A 21,058-nucleotide genomic window follows, 5' to 3' on the forward strand; every position below is an offset into this window, starting at 1 on the left:
CCGTGTAGACCTCTAGTTGAGGCATCAAAAGTAACTAAGCTGTTTTATGGATGGTAACAGTAATATTATTACTGAAATCTCATTAGTAGTTAGTTACACTACTAGTTACCGCCCAACACTGGTTATAAACGTCTCAAACTCAGAGCAGATGCAGTGATGAGTTGTGATGAGCTCTTTACCCTGCAGGTAAGTTTTCTGGCCATGTGGACGATCTCTCCGTTGTTGTCCATGACCTCGTATCCGCTGCTCTGGCTGGAGTTCTCGGAGGAATCGTCTCCTCCGGCTAAACGCTCGGGAACGACGCCGCTCACCCGCAGCAGCTCCACCTGCAGACGACCTGCCACCTGCCAGCAGAGATCGAGACCAGATGAGAAACGCCTCTAACAGCCAGCTCACCACACAGACGTCCGCTCACCTCCCCGTGCTGGCTGATGATGGGAACGGCGTACTGCAGCTTCACGTCATGAAACAGACTCTCCAGGAAGACGTTTGCCACGCCGATGAGATTGTGATTCTCCTGCGCTTCATAGAACGGATCGCCCGCCTTACTGTGCAGCCGGTTCACCTGCGAGACATGCGGGAAAAACAGCCGAATCAAACTAAACTAAACAGGGCTGCTGCAGGTACATTTTAAGACCAATCATTTAAGGAATAAATGAAGAAGAAATTCATCAAAATGAAGTGAGTTTACTATTAAAACAAGAACAAATGTGGGCCGATAGGGTCAGAAAAATAGAGAAAATAATTAAACAAATAAATAAGAAAAAATCAATAAATGAGAAAACAACTAAATAAATAAATGAGTTAAAAACAACTAAATTAATGAGTATGTATGTTTATATATAAATTAATGTAAATAAGTAAATAAACAACTAAATAAGAAAATAAATAAATAAAAAATAAATGCGAATAAACAACTAAATAAATAACAATATACGAGTGAATATGTGAGTAAATAACCAAAAAATGTAAATTAAGGAGTAATTAAACAAATAAAAATGAGTATATAAATAAACAAATGAGTAAATAACAATTTGTAACTAAACAACTAAATGAGTATATATGTTTATATATAAATTAATGTAAATAAATAAATGCATAAGTAAATAAGTAAATAAACAACTAAATAAGAAAATAAATAAATAAAAATATACGCGTGAATACGTGAGTAATTAACCAAAAATATAAATAAAGGATTAAATAAATAACTAAATTAGAAAATAAATAAATGAGTAAATATACAAATAAAAATTAGTATATAAATAAACAAACAAATGAGTAAATAAAAATTTGTAAATAAACGGCTAAATAAATCAATAAAAATAAACGGGTGAATGAGTAAATAAACATATAAATAAATAAAAGAGTAAACATATAAATAAATAAAAGAGTAAATATATAAATAAATAAAACAAGCATATAAATAAACAAACAAATGAGTAAATAAAAATGTGTAAATAAACGGTTAAATAAATCAATAAAAATAAACGGGTGAATGAGTAAATAAACATATAAATAAATAAAAGAGTAAACATATAAATAAATAAACTAGTAAATATATAAATAAATAAAACAAGCATATAAATAAACAAATTAATGAGTAAATAAAAATAAGTAAATAAATAAACAAATAAGTAAATAAATCAATAAAAGGGGTGAATGAGTAAATAATTAAACATATAAATAAAAAAAAAGAGTAAATATATAAATAAATAAAAAATAAGCATATAAAGAAACAAATGACTAAGTAAATAAATAAATATAAACAGGTGAATGAGTAAATAATTAAACATAAATAAATAAAAGAGTAAATAAATAAACAAAAAATAAGTAAACAATAAATAAATAAAAATGTAATGATCCTCATTTGTACGTTGCTTTGATTAAAAGTGTCTGTCAAATCAAACAAAAACTAACCTAGTAAATATATAAATAAATAAAAAATAAGCATATAAAGAAACAAATGACTAAGTAAATAAATAAATATAAACAGGTGAATGAGTAAATAATTAAACATATAAATAAAAAAAAAGAGTAAATATATAAATAAATAAAAAATAAGCATATAAAGAAACAAATGACTAAGTAAATAAATAAATATAAACAGGTGAATGAGTAAATAATTAAACATAAATAAATAAAAGAGTAAATAAATAAACAAAAAATAAGTAAACAATAAATAAATAAAAATGTAATGATCCTCATTTGTACGTTGCTTTGATTAAAAGTGTCTGTCAAATCAAACAAAAACTAACTTTTTAAGACAAGTAAAGAAAATTTAAAGTGGAAGGGGACATGAAGAAATTCATCAAAATTAAACGCGCTTATGATTAAAACAAGAACAAACATCTTTTAATAGGGTCAGAAAAATAACCTTTTCAAAGAGAAAACGAGTTTGATTTTCCCACTGGCAGATAACTGTTCTTGTTTTAAGCATAAACTCACTTCATTTTGGAAATGTCTCCTCATTTTGCATCTCAAGTAAATGTGTCTTGATTTAAGGATGTTTACATATTTGTGCTGGAAAACAAGACAAAAATACTGAGTAAGATATTCATTTTTTATTTTATTTTTTGCAGTGCACGCAACATTTAATGTTGTGACTTCATGAATTCAAGACTTTCTGCTCTGATTTAAGACCTTTTTAAGTCCTTATTTTGTGGAAGGGAGAATCAAGACCTTTTTAGACCCGCAGAAACCCTGCAAAAAGTGCTTTTTACACTAAAAACTTTCAAAAGTTTGGGGACAGTAAGATGTTTTTGAAGTCTCTCTTTTGCTCACCAAGGCTGCATTTATTTGAACAAAAATACAGAAAAAAACTGTAAAATTGTGAAATATTATTATAATTTAGAATAGCTGTTTTCTATGTGAGTATCTGTTAAACTGTAATGTATTTCTGTGATGCGCAGCTGTATTTTCAGCATCATTACTCCAGTCTTCAGTGTCACATGATCTTCAGAAATCAGTATAATATGCTGATGTGCTGCTCGAGAAACATTTCTGATTATTATCAATGTTGAAAACAGTCGTGCTGCACAATATTTTTATGGAAACTGTGATGCATTTTATTTTTCAGGATTCACAGATGAACAGAAAGTTCAAAAGAACAGCATTTATTTGGAACAGAAATCTTTTGTAAGATTCTAAATGTCTTCACTGTCACTTCTGATCAATTCAATGCATCCTCGATGAATAAAAGCGTGGATTTCTTTCACTCACCACCTCCTGTGCTGCTTCTCTCCAGTCTCTGTAATGGTCTCTCATGTCCACTAGTTTGTTCTCTAGTTTCTCGATGGTCCACACCTGCGTTCCCTTCCCTTTACGTCGCACCTGGATCGCCGGTTCACTGACTATTGCGCCACGCTGTGATTAAAATAATTACAGAGGAAACAAAATACAGCAACTATCAACTTCACTTAAGGTTTGCTTTCTAACAAGCAATGCATGAAGCTAACAAGTAATGCATGAACTGATAAATGTATAAACACAATGTAAGTTGCTTTGGATTAAAGTATCTGCCTAATGCATGAATGTAAATGTATATTTTTCAAACAGTTTTTCACCATTTTGAATTCATGTTGTCGTTCCATTAATGTGAAGTCATAAACCTGCATGCATAATGATGATAAAAGCATTATAAATTTGGTTTAAAATAACTAGACTGCTTTCACTGTTAGCCAACTACGTATTTAGTGAAGACACAGCTAATGCACAACCATAAACGAAAGCACTTAATATAACTCCTGTTCATTTGAATAAATAATTAATTGAATGAATAAATAAATAAGTAAACAATAAATGAGCAAATAAACAAACGAACGAATGAATAAACGAAAAATATAAATGAGTAAATAATGTATAATGAATAAATGAACAAAGGAATAAATAGATAAACAAGTAAAAAATGTAAATAAATAAATAAATAAAATAAATAACTAAAACAATACAACAAATAATGAAAGAAATGTAAATAGATAAAGAAATGAGCAAATAAATAAATAATGATTAAAAAAATAAATAAATAAACAAATGAATAAATATTTAAATAAGTCATCAAGTAAATTAATGAATATATAAAAGAGCCAATAAATAAATATATGAAAGAATAAATAAATAAATCATAAAGAAGTAAATGAATAAACAGGTAAATGAGTAAACAAACAAATAAATGAACTAATGAATAAATTAAAAATGTAAATAAATAATTGAGTAAATGAATAAATAAACAATATAGATGTAATAAATATACATTGATAAGTATGACAAATTAATGAATAAGTAAATAAATAAATGAGCAAATAATTGAACACAAACAAATGAGAAATAAATAAATAATAAATGAATGAATAAACAGGAATAAGTACAGATAAATAGATAAGGAAACACACGAGTAAATGAATAAATAGATAAATAAATAGCACATGAATAAAAACAGATATGTAATAAATATAGATTGATAAGCAAATGAATGAATGAATAAATAAATGAGCAAATAATTGAACAGAAACAAATGAAATAAATAAACAATACAAACCAACAAATGAAATGAATAAATAAATAAATAAACAAGAATGAGTACAGATAAATACATAAGTAAACACATGAGTAAATAAATAAATAAAAAGCACATAAACAAAAATTGAATAAAATGCTCTTGTTCTCTTTCTATTTTCTGCATTTCACGTCTGTTCAGCTTGTATGCTGATCTAGTTTATATTTATATTTGTGCATCTGCTGTCTATATAACAGCTAAGGGGGCTTTAGTCACTCCGCTTCGCGTCGTACCTAACAACGCTCCTTAGCTGTTATAAACCACGGCTTCTTGGGGCTTACTGCTTTAAGTGAACGTTTCTCACCTTGCGGTTGGCGCTGAGGTTGGCGGCTGGGATCTGCAGCGTGACCTGATAGTCGGTGAGTTTGTGCATCTCCTCGGACAGAAAGTTGGCCTCTCGCACGAGAGTGTTCGCTCGGACCACCTGCTCACGCAGCCGAGACAGACTCTGACGGAACAGCTCGTCCCTGAAACACACGCATGCGTGTCTATGGAGAAATCACTTCATTTTGAAAACAATACGGATCTGTTCCAAAACCTAGTGAGCTGTCTATGTAGGCAGTAATTTAAGGCATCACAGGCACAACAGGAAGACTGTTTCAAAAAGGAAGACGGCATGATTATAACTTCTAAGCGCCTTCTTTTGGCCAAAAGCTCAAAGGCTGAATTGCATGTATCATTTATGGTGAAATCAATCCCATAATACACTGTGACCAAGGTTATTAAAGTCTATTTATAAAAAAAAAAAAATTATTTAAATAAAATATAAAAACATATTTATTGCATTATTTGTTTATGTATTATATAATTAATAGTATATCATTAATTATTAATATTATATAACTAATAATAGTATATAATTATTTACTTATTAAAACCTTAAATCAGTTAGTTGCCAAGGCAACATTTCTAATTTTCATTTAGTTTTAGTTTAAGTACTAAAATTATTAAAATAAATAACACAACATATTAAAATAATATTAATAATAATAATATAAAAATAAAAATGACACATATTTAAAAAAAAAACATAATAAAAAAAACAGCTACATTTCTAAAATTAAAATGGAAAATATACAAATAATTCAAAATATTAATAAAAACGATAATAGCACCTCAATGATATTAAAATGCAGATTGTGACGAGCTCAGTGAATAAATACAAAGCAGGAAAAATAATGATTATAAATATACATTTATAATTTATATATATGTTTATAATTTATATTAATATAATATAATATTACTGATTAAATAATTCTCCTTTAATACTAAAGCATCTATTAAAAAGTTCATTGTTTTGGGGTATTTTTATGCATTTTACAGTATAGCATCACATGTCAATGTCAACCATACTGAAATCAATCATGAGTCGAGTCTAGTCCAAAACCTAGTGAGCTGCCTACCTAGGTAGTATTTTAAGTCAACACAACCTGAAGGCTGTTTCAAAACGCAGGCGGCATGACTATGTTGCCTTTTAAGACACTTATGCATCAGCTAATGCAGCATCACATGCATCCATAGCCATGAACTAAATCAAATAATGCACTGCATTTATTTCACATACAAGAATGCAAAGTAAAAACCAGGCTGCTCCAGAAAGTGTGTGTGTTCTGACCTCTCGTCGGTCCACAGGCGCAGTTTGTTGTGTGTGTTGTGTGTGGGGAAGCTGCTGCAGCGCTGGTGCTGAGACGCTTTCTCCGGCGAGAGCTGCTGCCGCAGAGACTGGAGCTCGCGCTCGTACATCAGCCGCTGCTCCTCCAGCGCCACACGCTTCTCCTCCACATACTGCTTCTCCAGAGCATGCACCGCCTTCTGCATGGGGTCTGAGACGAGGACAAATACAACTAAAACTAACGGAAATCATGCCATAATGCTTTGCTGATTCGTTAACTGAAATAAAGCTGAAATAAAAAAATATATATATAAATATTAGATGTAAAACACGCATTTAAAGGAAACTTAAACATTAAAAATGCGAAAAAAGTGAAAAGGAAAACTATTGCTGAAATACAAATAAATTAAAGCAATATTTAAAAAAACGAAATCACAAAAACTAAAATTAAAATGAAAACTGTAAAAACAAAGTAAAAGCTCAAAATATAATTAAAGATAGATTTAAAAAATAATAATAAAATGACAAAAGCACATAACAAAATTACTAAAATTAAAATGAAACCTAAAAAAAAGTAAAAGGTCACTCAAAATATTAATAAATACTATAATTAAACTAAAAATATACTAAAATAGCACTGCTAATGGCTGATTTTCTCTGGAAGAGAAACACTTTTTTCATTAAAGATGTGAAAAAGTGAAAAGGAAAAAAATTACTAGGGATGCACCGATACCGATACTGGTATGGGGCCCGATACTGAGCTCCTGTACTCATACTCGTACTCGTTAAAATGCCCCGATACCAAACGCCGATACCACACAGCATAAATTAAGCACCATATCCATACAAAGAAGCACCGACAACAGACAGCAGAATGGAGTAAAGGATGTCTACTACGAAGTATATTTATGCAATGAATATAATGTTAAACATTCAGTATTAACGTCTATATAGCTGATGTGTGCGAGCTGATAAACAAAGCACGCTGAGTGGGTTGAGTGCGTGGCGGCGCAGATGCGCGAACTTGTCGAGTGAATATATCTTTCTCACAGACAGAGAGAGAGAGAGAGAGCGCACAGTTCTGTTGTGTGATCTTTGATGTTCAGCACACGCATCATTTGGATTGAAACTAAATCGTAAAAATAAAACCATTCATGGGGCATTCACTATAAACATCATTTATTTTCAACCTAGGCATACACGACTTTCTGGCGAAAGTGAATCTAGCAGCCTGTGTGAAATGCGCTAGGCTGTACTATTCTGCATCAGTACAAATACCTGCACGCGTTGCGCGTGTTTTGCTTGCTTGAGTGTTTCTGCATTATATGAGTGGCTTTGGAATATAAATCTTACTAAACCTAAAACTGAAATAGAAATAAATTAAAGCAACATTTAAAAAACTAAATTGCAAAAACTAAAATTAAAACAAAGTAAAACCTCAAAATATTATTAAAGATAGATTTTAAAAAAAAATAATAAAATGGCAAAAGCACATAACAAAATGTAAACTAAAACTAAACTTAAATCTAAAAGCAAAAGGTAATTCAAAATATTTATAAATACTATAATTAATACAACACCAACAACAACAACAAAAAAATACTAAAATATAACTGCTAATGGCTGATTTTCTCCGGAAGAGAAACACTTTTACAGTGTTCAAGTAACAGAGTGCAACAAAAAACACCTTATTTTACATTATTCTTGAATTCTTATTATTTAAACATCATAATAACAGATAAATTTACTTGAGATGCAAAACCCTTTAAGATATTAGGGTTTGTGTTCAGAAAATATAAGTGTTGCATTGGCAGATTTTTTGACTTGTTTTTGACTTGTTTGTGCTTTAAACAAGATAAGCAGGTACATTTAAATTAGAGCCCCGACCGATATGGATTTTTGGGGGCTGATACCGATACCGATATTAGGGAGTAAAAAAATCGATATATCGGCCGGTATTCTTTGTGTATATTATAGTACAGTACCAATCAAAAGTTTGGACACTTTCCCATTCGTGTGTCCAAACTTTTGACTGGTACTATATTTAGAATACTACAGTACATACATTAACAGAATATATACTGTATACATAAACACATTTTTTGCAATGATCACTCAAATGTGGTGATCAAACACTTACAATGATGTGACAGAGATACGTAATGGAGGCAGGGCATTTAACAGTTTAACAATAAACTTTATTATCCAAAATTAGTCTGACAAAATTAGTCTAGCAAAAAGAGAGTACTCCAGGAGGATAGCCCATCATTTCAGCGACAGCAGAGACACTCCGAGCCTGTATGTGAAGTCCACTTCGCAGGGCACTTACGGTCGAATAAGAATGCTGCCTGAACAACAAGAGACCTCCTTACTGAAGGGAAAGTGTTGGCTGGTGTCACTATCTCTCGAACGCACCGGCGGATCTCCACCAAATTCGGGGGATCCCTTCAGCTCGAAAAGCCCTCTTGAACGCCTCTTGAAAGTTTCAATGGTATTCCATACGCTTACGCTTTGAAGCGTTTCATCCAGGTCACCAGTAGCAAACAATGGCAAACAATCTCTGCTGGACAAACTAGGTAATTTCATATCGGTGGCATATTCTCCGATACGATATATCTGCGACAGGCTCATATCGGCTGATAAAATCGGCAAAACAATATATCGGTCGGGCTCTAATTTAAATAACTTTTTTTTTTAAATGTTAAATTTTTATTATATATATATTTATTTTTTGCATTTTCATAATAATCAGCAATGAAAATACAAGCAGGTAAATTTGTGTTGTTGTAGGAATATATAGTTAAGATATAGATAATCAGGTAAATTCAAATAATTAATTAATTATTCAAAATAAATTATAATACATTTTTATTGTATTTTCATTATAAGCACTGAGAACACAATCAGCTAAATGTATCTAGTTATAGGAATATATAGATGTGATAATCAGGTAAATTCAAATAATTCATTAATAAAAAAAATTATTCTTTATTTTTATTGCATTTTCAGCAATAATCAGCAATGAGAATACAAGCAGGTAAACGCATATTGGATTTAGGTTTGGGGATGTACAGATGTGGTTAATATTTCATATAATGATATTGAGAAGCATCTCAGCATCTTAAACTGTGCCATGCATGTCATTGTGTGTACTGTGTGTGTCAAAGGTCAGGTGTGTACCGTTGTTGCCCAGCGCTTTCATCATGACCTCCATCTGTGCGAACTCGTAGCTGTAGTCCTGCTCAGACGAGGCCTGGCTCGCCGTCTCCACGTCGGCCTCCACGAAGCTGTCGTGCTCCGGCTCCTTCATTCGCTCGCGCCGCTTGCGCGTCGGGAGACTGATTCTGAGGACGACATTCGCTCGGATGAGTCTGACCCCCGAGAGAGACGCCTGTGCGTGTGCAGCTGCAGCTCACCTGAAGAAGTGGTTGTTTCCCCACAGGATGCGGTCGCCGTGCCACAGGTGGACCCTGGAGTAAACCATCGTCCCGTTCACACAGGTCCTGTCACAATCAGACACAATACCTTGCACAAATAAGACACAAGGCGAACGCGAACGCACATCCCATAAACCACTGCCATTAACAAGACAATATAAAAATGCATATAAAATCCTATGTATTTTAATGTTTTCAGAAAATATTCAGAATTATGATGTTGTTATCTAAAAAATGCACAACAACTGAAATAAAATATTTAAAAATAGCTGTTTTAGTTAGTTGTCAAGGCAACATTTCAATTTCTTTGTAGTTTAAGTACTAAAATTAATAAAACTGAAATAAAAATGAATAAAGATATTATGCAAACATATATATGTTTATATTCGGAAATACTCAGAATTATCAGTGTTGTTATCGTTGACTAAAACTAAAACATTGACAATAATTTAAATAAAATAAAATATAAAAAAAACATTATTTTTTAGCAAGTTGCCAACATTTGTAATTTTTGTTTAGTTTAAGCTGAAGTACTAAAATTATGAAGTACTGTATATATATGTGTGTGTGTGTGTGTGTACGTATATATATATATATATATGATGATAGAAAATTATTTAAAAAATTACAAAAAAAGCTAAAAAAAAATTGAAAATATTAAAATATAATATTAATAAATCCTATAATAAAATATGAATGATTCTTATGAACTTAATGAGAAATATACAGAAATAATATAAGTGGTTTAAGTGTATAAGGAGAATTATGTCATTTGCAAAGCTTCATGTAATGTAAAGATTATTATATATATATATATTTAAACACTCTGCAAAATAAATTTCTTTCCACTGATTTTGCCGTGATTTTAATTTGTTTAAAATATTTTAATTTGTCTTTTTTTCCTTCACCAGTAACTTCACATCCATTTGATCATTATTTGTCAGTTACAACGTATTTTTTTTTTCATTTCATTTTTTTTCCACTGGCACCATTCATCTTGCATACATTGATTTAATTGTCAATTATTATTATCTAATAAACAGCACTGAAACTGCGCACAGGTTTGTGTTTGTTACCTGGCGTTGTCTGCCGGCGTGAGCGCGACGTCTCCGTCAGACGTGACTTCCAGCACACAGTGTTCAGACTGGATCCCGATGCCGAACAGCTGGATGTCCTGAGACGTGTCGGCCCCCACACGCGTGTGATCCTGAACCAGAGCAAGCATCTTGCTTGGGTCAACAGCTACACTGAATGAATCATTCTTCTTCAGAAAGAATGGGCTGAATCTAATGAATCAGTCTGAATTGGTCAGATTGGTTTAACAACTCACTGAACCGAAAACCACCTTTTTAATTTCCGCAACTTCCAGAAATGATTCATCCATAATGCAATTTCAGTTTGTTTGCAAATAAATTTTGATAGCAGTCATGCATGGCAAGGAGCACGGAGTGACACTTAAAAATGAATCAATTTAACAACTGAGGCATAAAAGTGGAAATAAATAAATTACTTTTTAAATGGACAAATTAATAGACATATTTAAAACTGTTTATTTAATGTTTTAAAATATAGCTAAATAAAACAATACATAAAAAATAATTAACTGTTTTATAATTAATAAATAATAACTATACATGTATTATTGTATATAAAATAATAATAAATAAATATATAAAATAAATCTTTATTTATTTTATAATATATAATATAAAGTAAATAAAAATTATATTTAAATAAAAAATAAATAATAATACAAATTTAATAATTCTTTATTTGTTATAATTTATAAAATAAAATAAATTAAAAAATGAGATAAAAAAATATAATAATAATGATAATAAATAATAAAAATTAGATTTAAATACATAAATAAACAAATATAAATATATATAAATATATATATATTTATTTATTTATTTTATAATATAAAATAAGTAATTAAATAATGAAGTACAGTACTGTAGTGAGTATATGAAAAATAAATAAAATATTTAAAACTTTAATTCCTTTTAACAAAAAACGAAATAGTATTTATTAATTTATTTTTTAATATTTTTTAACTACATTTTAAAGCATACATTAAACAGTTTCTATTAATTTGCCCATTCGAAAAAATGGACAAATAAGCTATTCTTATGTGCCCCTTGAGATAAAACATAAAAGAGCATCAGCAATGCTTGCACCCCTCGTGCAACCGTTCACTGGGAATGAATGAGCGACAGTAACAGTGATGCAAACCTCACTAATGACGTCTCAGTGCACGATCAATGTACCTTCAGATAGTAAACCAGCAGCTCATTGAGAGCCGGATCAGCGTTCAGGTTGACCAGGAAGCACTTGTCCTCTCCGACCTTGATCCCTGACGACTCCAGAGAGATTCCCATGCTCTCCAGCTGCTTCTGACGGTCCTGCAGTGACCAATCACAGCGAGACGACAGCGGTCAATCAAACCTCACATGCTCAGGTGAGCTCTTTCTCTGATTAGTTTCTCTGTGTGTGTGTGTGTGTGTGTGTGTGTGTGTGTGCGTGTGTATGCGTTTTTGTGACAAATGAGGACATCAATGTGTATAATGACAAAGGTATGACAGGTATTTGTGCGATCTCCTCAGTTTTCCGGAGTTTCTCCTCCCAGGTTACCGTCATCTCCTGAATGAGTTTCTCAGACTCCTGGAGTTTCTCCTGCAGCTCAGGAGCCTTCAGAGACTGACCGACACAACATAACAAACGTTATCATTAACAGCTCCTCATTTTAGTATCAGTGATATATTATCGTAGTTTTTAATAATATTTTGAATTAGTTTATTTTTATATTTTACATATTCATTTTAATTTTAGTTAAAATATTAGTTTAGTTAAAGTATTTATACAATAAATAATGCAGCTAACAGTACAGTACTGTAGTGAGTAGAAAAACATGCACATATATAAAAACGAATTATTTTCCAAATAATATTTTACATATTTATAATATAAATTTTTCACAATATAAATAGGGTCTTCATACATTAAAGTATATAGGTGCCTTTTAAATGTTAGGATGGGGGTCCCTCGCAGGAGTATGATCCTATTTGGGGGTCCATGGCAATGAAAATACTTTTTCACCCTGTATTAGAGCGTAGCTGTAGCCTTCAGTTCAGATATTCTCCCATAATTCCCTGCTCACCTCAGCCTGCGAGAGCTGCACCTTCAGCTTCTCCACTTCCTCCCGCAGCTCTCTGATGATTCGGGCATTGGGATCCTCATTCACCACGGCGTGGTTGACGATTCTCTTGGCTCGGTCGGCGTAGCGTAGCGTCGAAAGTGTCTCCTCGTAGTTGTCAGCGGCTGGGCTGATGGTGGCGATCATGGCCGTCTTACTGTTGCCACCCAGATTATCCTGTAGAAGCAAAGGAAAAGAGTTCGATTTCGAGTTCAATTCACCTGCATATTTAAACAGTGTTCGATGAGCTCTGATGAACATCCTCACCTTCAGCAGCCACGTCAGCACTGAGTCTCTGTACGGCACAAACTTGCTCTTGCCTTTTCCTGCAGACTGATCAGCGAGTGCAGAAATAACACAGCCCAGCGTTGTCAGAGACCTGGAGACATACAAAAAACACCACCATCAGAAAACACCACAGAAACAACATAAAACACCACAGAGACATCAGAAAACACCACAAAAACAACATAAAACACCACAGAGACATCATAAAACCCCACAGAAACAACAGAAAACACCACAGAGACATCATAAAACCCCACAGAAACAACATAAAACACCACAGAGACATCAGAAAACACCACAGAGACAACATAAAACACCACAGAGACATCAGAAAACCCCACAGAGACAACATAAAACACCACAGAGACATCAGAAAACACCACAGAGACAACATAAAACACCATAGAGACATCAGAAAACACCACAGAGACATCAAAAAACACCACAGAGACATCAGAAAACACCACAAAAACAACATAAAACACCACAGAGACATCAGAAAACCCCACAGAAACATCATAAATCACCACAGAGACATCAGAAAACACCACAGAGACAACATAAAACACCACAGAGACATCAGAAAACACCACAGAGACAACATAAAACACCACAGAGACATCAGAAAACACCACAGAGACATCAGAAAACACCACAAAAACAACATAAAACACCACAGAGACATCAGAAAACACCACAGACAACATAAAACACCACAGAGACATCAGAAAACACCACAGAGACAACATAAAACACCACAGAGACATCAAAAAATACCACAAAGACAATCACAATTAATTAAATTTGACATTTTTATTATGTAATTACTTTTAAGTGTTTTATTTTGCAATTACTTATTTATTTAAATTTTTATGATTGAATTAATCATTAGTTTGAGAGGAGCCATCATTTTACATGATGCAGTTCATTCATATAGCATCTATTACAGTCTGCAGCCTTCCTCTACTCAAGTAGGTTTGTAAAGAGCCCTATATTCTTTTATTCATACTCTTTTCTGCTCCGAGTGCCAGCTTTTATCCTCTTTAGACTAATTTCCCAGATTGCATACAACGACTGCCAACATATTGTTTGTTTTTCGATCATTATAAGCAAGTCTGAATATGGCGGTCGTCTTACTTGTTGATGTTGCTGCCCTCCTTCAGTCTCTCTCCAGCAGCTCCAGTCTTAGATACGCGTTCACTGCCGGCCAGATCAACCAGACTGATCTTACTCACTTTCTCACCAGAATTCTGCGTTCACAATTACACACACAAACACAGACATAAAAGAAAATATTGCAATCAACAACATAATGAATCTGCACAAAACGTGTGTCTGAGATCCTTACCAGGGTCTAAAATTAACACTCTACAACCATATTCTGCAAATAAAGTTATTCCACTCTTAAAATAATATTTAAGAATAATAATGTGATGTAAGTGACGTGAGTAACTGATATAAATCTTACTACTAAAGAAATGACGATTTCTTCTACGACTTTTACTAATGAAGTTAGTATGAATAAAGTTATTCTTGATGTTTCTGTGACAGATGAGAGATGATCATGTGAAAGACTCAATGACTTGTGCTGTAAAAGTGCAATATATACATATATATAAATGCAATAACAGTGTAAAGATCAAAGGAATGTAAAAATTAATTTACTTACACTGCAAAAAATGCTTTTCTTACTTAGATTTTTTTTGGCTTGTTTCCAGCCAAAATATCTAAAAATTCTTAAGTAAAAATTATTGTCTTGTTTTCAGAAAAAATGATTCAAAATTAGGTGAGTTTTTGCTTAGAACAAGCTAAATAATCTGCCAATGGGGTAAGAAAAATAATCTTATTTCAAACAGAAAACAAGATTATTTTGCTTGTTTGAAGCAAAAACTCACTTTGGACTTTTGTTTTCTGAAAACAAGACAATAATTTTCTAAGTAATTAATCGAAGTAAGAAAAGCATTTTTTTGCAGCGTAAAAGGGCACAAAATATTTAAAAAAACAGAATTGAAAATGGAAATTTATAATTAATAAAATTATAACAAATCAAAAATATTTAAAACATTTTTAATTGAACAAAATAAATAAATAAATGAAGACTTTCATTATATTTAATAATTGAATACAAATTTAAGTAAATAATTAAATACAAATTAAAATAATTAAATAAATCCACAAAAATAGGACACAAAATAATTTACTTAATTATAACTATAAATAAATTCCAAAAACTATTGATGGATTATTTTGTGATGGAAGAGAAATGTCTCAATGACTTATGCTGCATGTCACAAATTATTATTATTATTATTATTCCTTTATTTAGCCAGGAAATCACATTGAGATATTGAGATATCTCTTCTTCCAGTGAGACCTGGATAAATAAACAAAGTTCAATAATTCTATAAGTAAGAAAAGCATTTTTTTGCAGCGTAAAAGGGCACAAAATATTTAAAAAAACAGAATTGAAAATGGAAATTTATAATTAATAAAATTATAACAAATCAAAAATATTTAAAACATTTTTAATTGAACAAAATAAATAAATAAATGAAGACTTTCATTATATTTAATAATTGAATACAAATTTAAGTAAATAATTAAATACAAATTAAAATAATTAAATAAATCCACAAAAATAGGACACAAAATAATTTACTTAATTATAACTATAAATAAATTCCAAAAACTATTGATGGATTATTTTGTGATGGAAGAGAAATGTCTCAATGACTTATGCTGCATGTCACAAATTATTATTATTATTATTATTCCTTTATTTAGCCAGGAAATCACATTGAGATATTGAGATATCTCTTCTTCCAGTGAGACCTGGATAAATAAACAAAGTTCAATAATTCTATTATCATTAGGGACTTTATTGTAATAACAAACAATGGAAGTTTCGTTGCGTTTAAATGTGGTGAACCCTGATAGTAGAGCAGCACTGACCCCAGACTGCAGGTCATACAGCGTCTGCGTGACGATGACGCTGAAGACGGCGTGCGATCGGCTGCTCTCCTCGTTCATGTTAGTGGCGGCTACTGTGCGTGATTTATTCCCCTCCGACATCAGAGACTCAATGTCCTGCAGGAGGCGCAGATGAGAGAACATGCAACTAAACGACATACAACAACTAACAAACTAATAGTTCACTGTAAGCGGAGACAGTGAGAGAAAACGAGCCAATCTGGACAGCAAACACATTTCTAATCAGAACATAGTTTGGTGTGTATGTAAAAAAAATGTTTGTTTTTTTTTGCTGGTCGAATTACAAAGAACTTTACAGATATGACATATCTGTGACATACTGTATATATGACACACTGTCAGTCAAAAGCATTCTACGGAATTCTGGGAGAAACATCTGAAACAAAGTCGATACTTTAATGTAACATTTGAAGCGGAGTTGAGGAGAGTCATGTTCACCTCGAAGTTCATCACAGCCAGCTGAGACAGACCGTCCACATACGGACCCAGGACTTTATGCTCTCTGACCTTCAGAGACTGTCTGCTCCTGTACAGACGGAGGAGAGAGAAGACGTGTGAGGAAACACCATCACAGATCAGAGGTTTCTCTAGGACGCTATCAATGTTCCCTGGACACTGATTCACAATCGTCCTTTTGTTTGGGCCTCAAGCAGAGCATTTGATTTGATTCGGCACCATCACATACAAACTGAACTTCATAAAATAAAATAAAAACTTTGATAAATGAAAAAAAAAAAAACGAATTAAATGATAACTTGAGTGAATACAGCACAAAACAAGGTAAAGATAAAAAAAAATTATAATTATAATTATAATTAATAACTATTAATAAAGTAAATGAATATAGCACAAAACAAGGTAAACATAAAACATTTAAACATGTAAAAAAAGATAAAATAAAAAGTCAAGTATATAATTGTAACATTTTTTAAATAATTAAATAATTTAAAAATTACATTTTAAAGGCATGAAAATAGGACAATAAATAATTTACTATTAAAACTATTAATACATTTAAAAAATAGTAAAAAAAAACAATTAAAGATTAAAATTTTTTAAAATTAAGTGATTCAAAAAAAGGCAAATATTAAATATAGAATGAACATTGTTAAGTATAAAATTGTGACAAATAGAAAAAAAATTTAAAAGCCATAAAATAGGACATGAAATAATCTACTAATTAAATTATAAATAAAATACATTATATATACATATATATATAAAGAAACAGTTAAAAATGTAAATATTAATAATTTTCTTATTGATTTTAATAGTTTCCTGTGACTGAAAGCACAGACGCTTCCTGTTCATGCACGGAGAAATATATCAGATTCATATTTACACACAGACCATATGACACACTGGACTCTTATTAATGGTAATCTGCTTTTTAATTTAATTCTGCATTCGGTTACCATTACAGGTGAATTTCATTTGTGCTGCCTGGGCAACAAAATAATTAAATTAAATATATAAAATTAAACATAAAATAATTCAAAGTAATACAATAAAATATAAAAATAAATAATAAAAAAATGTATTACATAAATTTAAATAATGATTAAAATAATAATTTAAAAGACAAATAAAGATACATAAAAAATATGAAACAGAACAGAAAAAAATATACATTTTGGTTTATTTTGTACTACTTAAATAATATTGAAAAATACAAATAATAAAAAAATATAAATAAAAAATAAGAATGGTTTTCCTGCTTTTCAGATCCTTAACGTATCTTTAAAGGAAAAAATAAATAAAATGCAAATAAAAAAATTAAAAAACAGAAACAAAAGTTTCAGGTTTAATCTGATTATTTTATGATAACTAAAATTAGAAAAATTATCTTCATATACAAAAAAATCAGTAAATAAAAATTTAAAATTGCAAATTTTTTAATGTTTCAGATCTTTAATGTATCTTTATTTTTATATAGAGAAAAAATAAAATATAACACTTAGTTTAAACATTTAAGACAAAAAACAGAAAAAAAAAATCAGGTTTAATCTGGTTATGACGACTAAAATTAGAAAAAAAGATAAAATGTAAAATTTCTCTTTATATACAAATAATTAATAAATAAAAATGAATACACATTTTTCCTATGTTTAATGTATCTTTATTTTTCTTTTATTTTTGAATATTTTTTATGCAAAGAAAAAAAATACAATTGATCTTTTTTCAACTCTTAGTTTAAACATTTAAGACAAAAAAAAATTAAAATCTGGTTAATCTGGTTTTATGATTTCACGGTAACTTTTTTTTACTTGTCTAGGAAGAATTGTCATTGAGAATAATTACAAAAACACTCACAAGTAAAACATCGGAACAAAACACATTAATGAAAATTTGAGGGGACAAATGTGCATTAATTATCATAAAAAAGGCTGTATTTTTTATGATGTATTTTCTTCATGCACAATATAATTTCATTTCCTGCGGTTTTGGTGAGATTCGTGTTCACTGTAAATCTAGGTTAAAGAGAGGAAATTCCTCCTTGTTTGTTTGTACAGTGTGAACTCAATATGTTTGTGTGCTCGTTAACATCTTGCAGAATCACCGGCGCTCGTGACAATGAATGAGCATCTATTCAAACATGTCACGTCACATAAGAGCACAGATATATAACTCTACCTGTTTGTCCGTAGGCAAAAATGCAGGCGTTGTATCCTTGAAAGGCGTTTTCAAGTATTCCCTCCCCGAGGCACTTGAAGACGACGTAAAGAGAGGAAATTCCTCCTTGTTTGTTTGTACAGTGTGAACTCAATATGTTTGTGTGCTCGTTAACATCTTGCAGAATCACCGGCGCTCTTGTGACAATGAATGAGCATCTATTCAAACATGTCACGTCACATAAGAGCACAGATATATAACTCTACCTGTTTGTCCGTAGGCAAAAATGCAGGCGTTGTATCCTTGAAAGGCGTTTTCAAGTATTCCCTCCCCGAGGCACTTGAAGACGACCTCCTGACCTGCGGGACGAACACACACAACCGTCACAATCACAGAGCGTTCACAAAGAAATCTCCACAGTTTCCTTGACTTTCAATAGAAACACCTTCCACAAAAGCCGTCTGAATACAAAAATGGGACTTGCAAGTAAACTAGATATCCACCAGTGCTTTTTATTATTTATTTACTATTCATATGTGTTATATTTTGAATTAGCTTTTATTTTTATATTTTCAGTTTTCATTTTAATTTGAGTCATTTTGCTGTGTGCTTTCAGCATTTTTATTATTTTTGTAAAATTTCTGAAATTTTGTAAAACTTTAGTTTCTTATACATTTATTTTTATTTCAGTTTTAGTAATTTTAGCACTTTAACTTAAACTCATTTAAGATTTCATTTAGCAGTGTTATTAGAGTAACTAAAACTAAAACCATAAAACCATTTTCGTTAATTGAAATAAATTTTTTTTAAATAAAATAAAATATTTAATTTTTATTTAATTTTATTTCAACATTCAAGGCAACATTTCTCATTCTCATTTCGTTTAACTTGATGTACTAAAATAACCTAAACTAAAATTGAAATAAAAATGAATGAAAACTATATAGACATATAGTGTCAAAATTTGACAAAAACGTAAAAAAACACAGTATTTTTTAATACTACATGAAAAACTTAAAATTGTTGCATTGGCAACTAACTAAAATAAAATAAGCTGAAGCTGAAGTACTAAAATTATTTTAAAAAGTATGAAGTAATGAATAAAAATAACAAAAGCACATAACAAAATCACTTAAAAACTGTTACTTTAAATAAAATAAACGTTAACTAAAATCAAATCAAATTAAATATAAATGTATAAAGGCAATAATTGTCATTTTTATTTAAAAACCTGATGTAGTAAAATAACTCAAACTAAAATAAAAACTAATAAAATATATAGACATTAAAAACAAAAACTACTCAAATAAAAAAAAAACAATAAAATTACTAAAACTTTAACTAAAATTTTAATGAAAACTGAAAATATAAAAATAAAAACTAATTCAAAATATGAACAAAAACTACAATAGTATCTCAATGATAATAAAATAACCCTCTCAGTTAGTTGCCAAGTCAACATTTCTAATTATTGTTTAAATGTGTCATTTAATTTTTATTTCATAATTATATATATATATAAATAAACAAAAATATTTGTAATAGCTCTAGTTAAGAATAAAAACACTGAGGAGAAGTGAATATTCCACTCTGTTTTCTGTATTATTATTGCTTTTCGAAGGAAATTCCCATTTAATTTCAGGCAGCTGTGAAGAGCTGAATAAAGCCGGACCTGCGGCGTTCTGCACACGGATCTTCTGTTGACTGTCACAACTCATTAATACGGAAGTTCTAAGCGGCCATGCATTATTATTTTTTTTCCTTCTTGTTTTCTCGTTATAACGACTTAATTTCTCGTTATATCGACATAACGAGAGTTGTTTTCTCGTTATAACGACTTATTTTCTCGTTATATCGACATAAACCCTGTTTGAGCAACGAGTAAACACAATTACTTTCTCCATTCATTTCATTTATCACAGAACATTCATAAAGCTGAACCTACTGATGCAGAAACGTACTCTGATGCGAAATATCATCGTCTCACTGGAAATGTTGAGCGCAACAAGACAAACTCTGTTAATATTTAAAACGGTTCATAAGTTAGCTTGAACTTTGAAGTTTTATATCCCATGCTACACGGTTGCTAGGGTGCTCTGAGTAGTTGCTAGGCAGATCAGGGTTACTACTGTTAACTAAAACTATTAAAAACATTTTTGTTAATTAAAATATTTTTTTTTTTAATAAAATAAAAAAATCTAGTAAAATGAAATAAAATAAAATATTAGATGAAAAATCTGAAATGTTGCCTTGGCAACTAACAGAAATTAATTTAATTTGAAGCACTGAAGTTACAGTGAAATAAAAAACAATTAAAGTAATACAGTAATTTAGGAAACAGTAGTATTTAAAAAAAACTAAAA

General features: G+C 30.7%; 1 protein-coding gene across 1 annotated transcript in view; it reads right to left on the reverse strand.

Moving 5' to 3' along the window:
- Positions 1-20,413, reverse strand: part of LOC107601960 (kinesin-like protein KIF13A) — a 47,096-nt gene extending 26,683 nt beyond the window's left edge. The window contains exons 1-17 of the mRNA XM_016294333.1: positions 20,368-20,413; positions 18,962-19,054; positions 16,521-16,690; positions 16,044-16,178; positions 14,229-14,341; positions 13,071-13,182; positions 12,768-12,980; positions 12,198-12,307; positions 11,878-12,013; positions 10,681-10,811; positions 9,584-9,670; positions 9,348-9,511; positions 6,171-6,378; positions 4,857-5,019; positions 3,220-3,363; positions 416-565; positions 180-344 (exon numbers count right to left, since the gene is read on the reverse strand). Of these exons, the coding sequence (XP_016149819.1) occupies positions 180-344; positions 416-565; positions 3,220-3,363; positions 4,857-5,019; positions 6,171-6,378; positions 9,348-9,511; positions 9,584-9,670; positions 10,681-10,811; positions 11,878-12,013; positions 12,198-12,307; positions 12,768-12,980; positions 13,071-13,182; positions 14,229-14,341; positions 16,044-16,178; positions 16,521-16,690; positions 18,962-19,054; positions 20,368-20,413 (2,340 nt within the window). The remainder of the gene's footprint in view (positions 1-179; positions 345-415; positions 566-3,219; positions 3,364-4,856; positions 5,020-6,170; positions 6,379-9,347; positions 9,512-9,583; positions 9,671-10,680; positions 10,812-11,877; positions 12,014-12,197; positions 12,308-12,767; positions 12,981-13,070; positions 13,183-14,228; positions 14,342-16,043; positions 16,179-16,520; positions 16,691-18,961; positions 19,055-20,367) is intronic.
- Positions 20,414-21,058: the final 645 nt, after the last annotated feature.

Source organism: Sinocyclocheilus grahami, unplaced genomic scaffold (assembly GCF_001515645.1).
Source record: "Sinocyclocheilus grahami isolate Dianchi unplaced genomic scaffold, SAMN03320097.WGS_v1.1 scaffold316.1, whole genome shotgun sequence".
Lineage (NCBI taxonomy): Eukaryota > Metazoa > Chordata > Actinopteri > Cypriniformes > Cyprinidae > Sinocyclocheilus > Sinocyclocheilus grahami.